Raw genomic sequence first — 5,635 nt, 5'->3', positions numbered from 1 at the left:
GGAGCACCTGGATTAAAGGGCCAGGTTTCCCAAGGTCGGATGAGTTTGCGTGAACAAGCCAAGTGATTTTTGCCCTTTGGTAATGAGAGCTGGGTCCCAGCAAGGACCTGTGGCCTAGAGAGTTCAAAGAGCCAGCGAGGTGGTACCTGGAGCCAAGGGTTTGTACAAGCCCAGAGTGGGTGGGGTGGCCGTGGAACACACTATAAAGAAGCATTAGGGAGCTGAGCAAACAATGCAAGCTGGAGCAGAGGGAGGACAAACAATATGGGAGAGCTTCACGTCCGCTCCGTTCTGGTGACTGGGGCCAACCGGGGAATCGGCCTGGGGCTTGTCCAGCATTTCCTGGGGATGCCAAACCCGCCCAAGTGGGTCTTTGCGGCTTGTCGGGACCCCAAGGGACAGCGAGCGCAGGTGAGGTTGGGCTGGGACGCAGCGGATTGTGCTGGGGGGACAGGAGCGCTTGGTGCCAGGCAGCAGGTTGGAGGAGGGAGGGGGTTTGCAAAGGGCTCGAGGTGCAGCCGGGCACCCACGGCACAGGGCAGCTGGGCTGGGACGGCTGTGGGACCAGCTGTGCATGGGATATGCAGAGGGGACAGTGATACATGGAGCGTGCGGGAGGCACGGAGCCCCATCTGATGGGAGCAGGGCAGCCAGAGCAGGGTGGTGGGTGCGAGGCGATACAGGGATGGAGCTGCAGCCACATGGGCTTTGCCTGGCTTTGCTGGCTGCGCCTCCATGCAGCCGGTCCAGCCTCTCCTCGCCCACGCTATCCCCTCTCTTGCAGGAGTTACAGAATTTGGCCTCCAAGCACCCCAACCTGGTCATCATCCCACTCGGTAGGTGCCCCGAGGTGGGCTCCCTCACCCCGATTCCCCTGGCAAGTGCCCAGGTGCTGCTCATACCCTGGGAGCCCCACACCAGGAGGCAGCCTTGCCAATGGGCTAGTGCCTACAGGGACACAGGCACTGCCATTCCTGCTGCCCATGATCACCCCCAAGGGCATGTCCCTGGGGGAACACAGGGGGTCCATACCACCATGGGGATGCTGACCTGCCCTGTGTCACCTCTGCAGAAGTCACCGACCCCGCCAGCATCAAGGCGGCTGCAGCCAGAGTCGGGGAGCAGGTCGGGGGCTCAGGGCTCAACCTCCTCATCAACAATGCTGGGATGCTGATAAACAGCACACTTGATACTGAGACGCTGGAGAGCATGACCCAGACTTACATCACCAACACAGTTGCACCTCTGCTGCTGAGTCAGGTGAGACCCTCACCTGAGCTGCTTTGTTCTTGGGGGTACAGAGGGCTGGTGGGAGAGCGTCCTGCCTCCACTTTAGTGGACTCTTGATTGACAAGGAGCCTGTGAAGCCATGGGCTGGAGCTCGGGAGCTGGACCCTGGCAGCCTGGGGCAGTGGGAAGAGGAGGGTGGTTGTTCACGGAGATAATGCACAACGTCGCCCACAGCATAAGTAGTTTGTCCTCTCCCCTGTGCCACCGAGGTGCACATCCCTATCTCCTCTCCTCTCCTTCACAGGCGTTCCTGCCCTTGCTGAAGAAGTCTGCCCAGGGGAGCCCAAGCTCGGCACTGAGCTGCAGCAAGGCAGCCATCATCAATATGTCCAGCACTGCTGGCTCCATTGAGAAAGCCTCGATCTGGAATCAGACACTTCTTGTCTCATACCGCTGCAGCAAGGTATGTGCTGTGCTGGATATGGATCCAACCTTCTTTTCTCAGCAAAGAACAGCCCAAGTCCTCCAACGTCTCCTCCCTCATTTCCTGCAACTCTCTGTGCTGTGACTAAGGTTCTGCCAGTCGCTGCGTCCCTCTCATGGCACATTCTCGTGCCTGGCCCCAGTGGGGTCTGCACGTGTCCCCTTGCAGCCCCCCTTCCCCTCCCACCGCCATCCCTGCCCTCTCTCCCCGCAGGCTGCTCTGAACATGCTGACCAAGTGCCAGTCCCTGGGGTACCGGGAGCACGGAGTCCTCTGCGCTGCTCTGCACCCTGGCTGGGTGCAAACCGATATGGGGAGCTCTGTCGGACACATGGTAGGAGTTTGGGCCATGGTGGGTCCATCAGCCCCACCACACTGATTTCCCATGGGAGGGACTTGCTGCCCTGAGCCCCTGACCATGACCTCCCTGCCTGCCCCACTGCTGCCTGGGCAGCTCCACACTGCCCTGGCCCCGAGTGCCGGATGCCCCTATCCCCTTGGCTCCTTGCTTGCCCCTTCTGCCCTGGGCTGGTGGCTTTCTCCTTGCCCAAAAGCAGCTCCTTCCCCTGGCCCAGGCCCCAGGGCAGCCCTTAGCCAGGCCTATGGCACATCCCTGTGTATCTCCTTCTGCCCCACAGCCCCCCGTGACAGTGGACGCCAGTGTGCGAGGGATGCTGAAGGTGCTCTCCTCCCTCTCTGAGAAGGACACCGGCACCTTCCTGGACTGGGAAGGGAAGGTCGTGCCCTGGTGAGATGCCGGCCCGGCCTCCAGGCAGCTGGGCCCTGTGCTGCTGCTTCTCCCTGCCCCACATCCTCAATAAACCCCTGCCCGAGTGCCACCGGCTCTGCTCTGCGCTGCCAGCTCATGGGGGCAGCCCCTTCCCGGGCACCCCACTCCTTATCCTGGGCCGTGTAGGTGCCCGCAGCTGCCTACCCGAACCATGGCTGTCACTGGCATCCCCAAGAGTGACAGCCTGCGGGGCCTGTGGCACCATGGCCGCCTGCTGGAGATGTCCCCTCCAGGAGGCACTGGAGCTGGGGCACAGCCCCTCTCCTTGGAGTGGGGTTGCCCCAGGGACTCAGGGTTTCCTGGCTGCGGGGCACCCTCAGGGCCATGCAGACACTGCTCCGGCCTGGGGAGGCTGGAGGGACTGGGGGTGGCAGGGACTGGCTGCCCTCTCCCTTCAGTCGTGAGACCAAGATGCGTGGTTGCAGGCAGGTTGGCTGGACACAGAGCGCTCCGGCAGCGTATGCAGAGCAGGCTCCAGGCTCAGGGAGGGCCGGCCTGCCATGTCAGCCTGTACCGTCCCTGCCGGCTCTCCCCTCAGCCCACCTTGCCCAGGATGGGGCTGCCAGGGAGTGACCCCTGAGGCCTGCAGGAGCCATGGCCTTGGGGGGGTGGCCCTGGCCCCCAGGCAGGGAGGGAGGCTTGGGCGGGAAAGCAGTGGCCTCTAGAGTGGAGCTGGGCACTGGCCCAGCATGGCTGGCACCACTGATGAGGAGGCAGGGGAAGGGCTCCAGGCATGGCCCTGGGCCAAGGGGCCACCAGCCTTTGGGCTGTGGGTGTGTGGGGATGTGATGCTTGTTGGGATGATCACACTCCCCACAGTGACAGCCTGGGGTTGAGGAGGTGACAAGTCCCCAGGCCTTCTGGGACCACGTGTTGGCAGGGCTGCCATGGCCTGTGGTCCCCCTCTCTGACCCTGGGCGGCTCCAGGGCCTCCACCCCCATGTGCACAGAGATGCAGACTTGGGAGCTGATCTTGGGGCTCCAGGACCAAGTGCCCCTGCCTTCTCTGAGAGGGAGCATAGCTGGGGGTATGGGGGGTACCTGGTCCTGCTGACCCTTCCCAACACAGCCCAGTACATTCTCCACCCCCGCCTTGGTCTTCCACCAGCCAGGATGGATGGCCGTGCACAAGATCCCCTTGTCTTGGAGCTCCACAGCCATGCACCTCATCTCCATGTTCTAAGCAGCCTGGAAGAGTCACCACTGTGCCATAACAACTTAGGGCATGGGTGGGCAGGAGGGGGGACAGTTTCCAGCCAGAAAATGGCTGTGGTGGTGGGAAATGGGACGTTGCCCTGGGTAAAGCTTCGGCACAACCTGCCTGAAAGGCTTAGTCTTGGGTGCTGCTGTCTTGGTCTCCGTGCTTATGCTTGGGAGAACCAGGCAAGGGGCGGGTGACCTGGGGCAGGTGGGTGCTCCCACGGGCTCCCCTCCACGGGCATGGTGCACAGCAGAGCATCCCCAGCACCTCCTCTGCCACCTCGCCTTGCTGGCATGGTACGGGTACATGGGGGCCTCCTGCACCCCGAGGCACAGCACAGGTGAAGGGGGATGAGATCAGCCTATTTCCAGTATTATGGGGGTATTATTTGGAAAGCCCATCTTGTGAAACTGTCAGGCCCAACTGGGCCGTGGGGCATCCCACATCCCCTCCCACATGCTGCTCCCTCCCTCCTCACCCACAACAGCCTCTCCTCGCCAGGGTGGCCAGGAGCACCTGGATTAAAGGGCCAGGTTTCCCAAGGTCGGATGAGTTTGCATGAACAAGCCAAGTGATTTTTGCCCTTTGGTAATGAGGGCTGGGTCCCAGCAAGGACCTGTGGCCTAGAGAGTTCAAAGAGCCGGCGAGGTGGTACCTGGAGCCAAGGGTTTGTACAAGCCCAGAGTGGGTGGGGTGGCCGTGGAACACACTATAAAGAAGCATTAGGGAGCTGAGCAAACACGCAAGCTGGAGCAGAGGGAGGACAAACAATATGGGAGAGCTTCACGTCCGCTCCGTTCTGGTGACTGGGGCCAACCGGGGAATCGGCCTGGGGCTTGTCCAGCATTTCCTGGGGATGCCAAACCCGCCCAAGTGGGTCTTTGCGGCTTGTCGGGACCCCAAGGGACAGCGAGCGCAGGTGAGGTTGGGCTGGGACGCAGCGGATTGTGCTGGGGGGACAGGAGCGCTTGGTGCCAGGCAGCAGGTTGGAGGAGGGAGGGGGTTTGCAAAGGGCTCGAGGTGCAGCCGGGCACCCACGGCACAGGGCAGCTGGGCTGGGACGGCTGTGGGACCAGCTGTGCATGGGATATGCAGAGGGGACAGTGATACATGGAGCGTGCGGGAGGCACGGAGCCCCATCTGATGGGAGCAGGGCAGCCAGAGCAGGGTGGTGGGTGCGAGGCGATACAGGGATGGAGCTGCAGCCACATGGGCTTTGCCTGGCTTTGCTGGCTGCGCCTCCATGCAGCCGGTCCAGCCTCTCCTCGCCCACGCTATCCCCTCTCTTGCAGGAGTTACAGAATTTGGCCTCCAAGCACCCCAACCTGGTCATCATCCCGCTCGGTAGGTGCCCCGAGGTGGGCTCCCTCGCCCCAATTCCCTGGCAAGTGCCCGGGTGCTGCTCATACCCTGGGAGCCCCACACCAGGAGGCAGCCTTGCCAATGGGCTAGTGCCTACAGGGACACAGGCACTGCCATTCCTGCTGCCCACGATCACCCCCAAGGGCATGTCCCTGGGGGAACACAGGGGGTCCATAACACCATGGGAACACTGACCTGCCCTGTGTCACCTCTGCAGAAGTCACTGACCCCACCAGCATCGAGGCGGCTGCAGCTAGAGTCGGGGAGCAGGTTGGGGGCTCAGGACTCAACCTCCTCATCAACAATGCTGGAACTGCAAAGCCAAACTTTCTTCATGATGAGACGCTGGAGAGCATGACACAGATTTACACCACAAACACAATTGGGCCTTTGCTGCTGGGCCAGGTGAGATTCTCAACCCCAGCACCACAGCACAGCTTCTGTGAGCATACCTTCCCGTAGCCCTGGCTCCCAAGCTGGGCTGTCCCACTGGGCACAAAGGGCCGGTGGGAGAGGGTCCTGGCTCCTCTCTGGTGCCTGATGGGTTCTCAGTCAGTGAGAAGCTCATG

General features: G+C 62.1%; 1 protein-coding gene across 1 annotated transcript; it reads left to right on the top strand.

The window, feature by feature from the left end:
* The first annotated feature begins 264 nt into the window (after positions 1 to 264).
* LOC104346317 (uncharacterized) lies at positions 265 to 2,465 on the top strand. Its single transcript, XM_086469083.1, has 6 exons — positions 265 to 411; positions 785 to 836; positions 1,073 to 1,260; positions 1,535 to 1,693; positions 1,928 to 2,047; positions 2,352 to 2,465. The coding sequence occupies exons 1-6, from the start codon at positions 265 to 267 to the stop codon at positions 2,463 to 2,465; spliced, it is 780 nt and encodes a 259-aa protein (XP_086325209.1).
* Positions 2,466 to 5,635: the final 3,170 nt, after the last annotated feature.

This window comes from Leptosomus discolor, chromosome 8 (genome assembly GCF_034619465.1).
Source record: "Leptosomus discolor isolate bLepDis1 chromosome 8, bLepDis1.hap2, whole genome shotgun sequence".
NCBI lineage: Eukaryota > Metazoa > Chordata > Aves > Leptosomiformes > Leptosomidae > Leptosomus > Leptosomus discolor.
Note: the sequence above shows the minus strand (reverse complement) of the source record. Positions and strands in the feature narration are given on the sequence as shown.

Excerpts from the sequence above, each read along its gene's own strand:
- LOC104346317 (XM_086469083.1), top strand. The coding sequence starts at position 265 with ATGGGAGAGCTTCACGTCCGCTCCGTTCTGGTGACTGGGGCCAACCGG. Across the intron at positions 412-784 it reads CCAAGGGACAGCGAGCGCAG|GAGTTACAGAATTTGGCCTC; the intron begins GTGAGGTTGGGC and ends CCTCTCTTGCAG. Across the intron at positions 1,261-1,534 it reads CACCTCTGCTGCTGAGTCAG|GCGTTCCTGCCCTTGCTGAA; the intron begins GTGAGACCCTCA and ends TCTCCTTCACAG.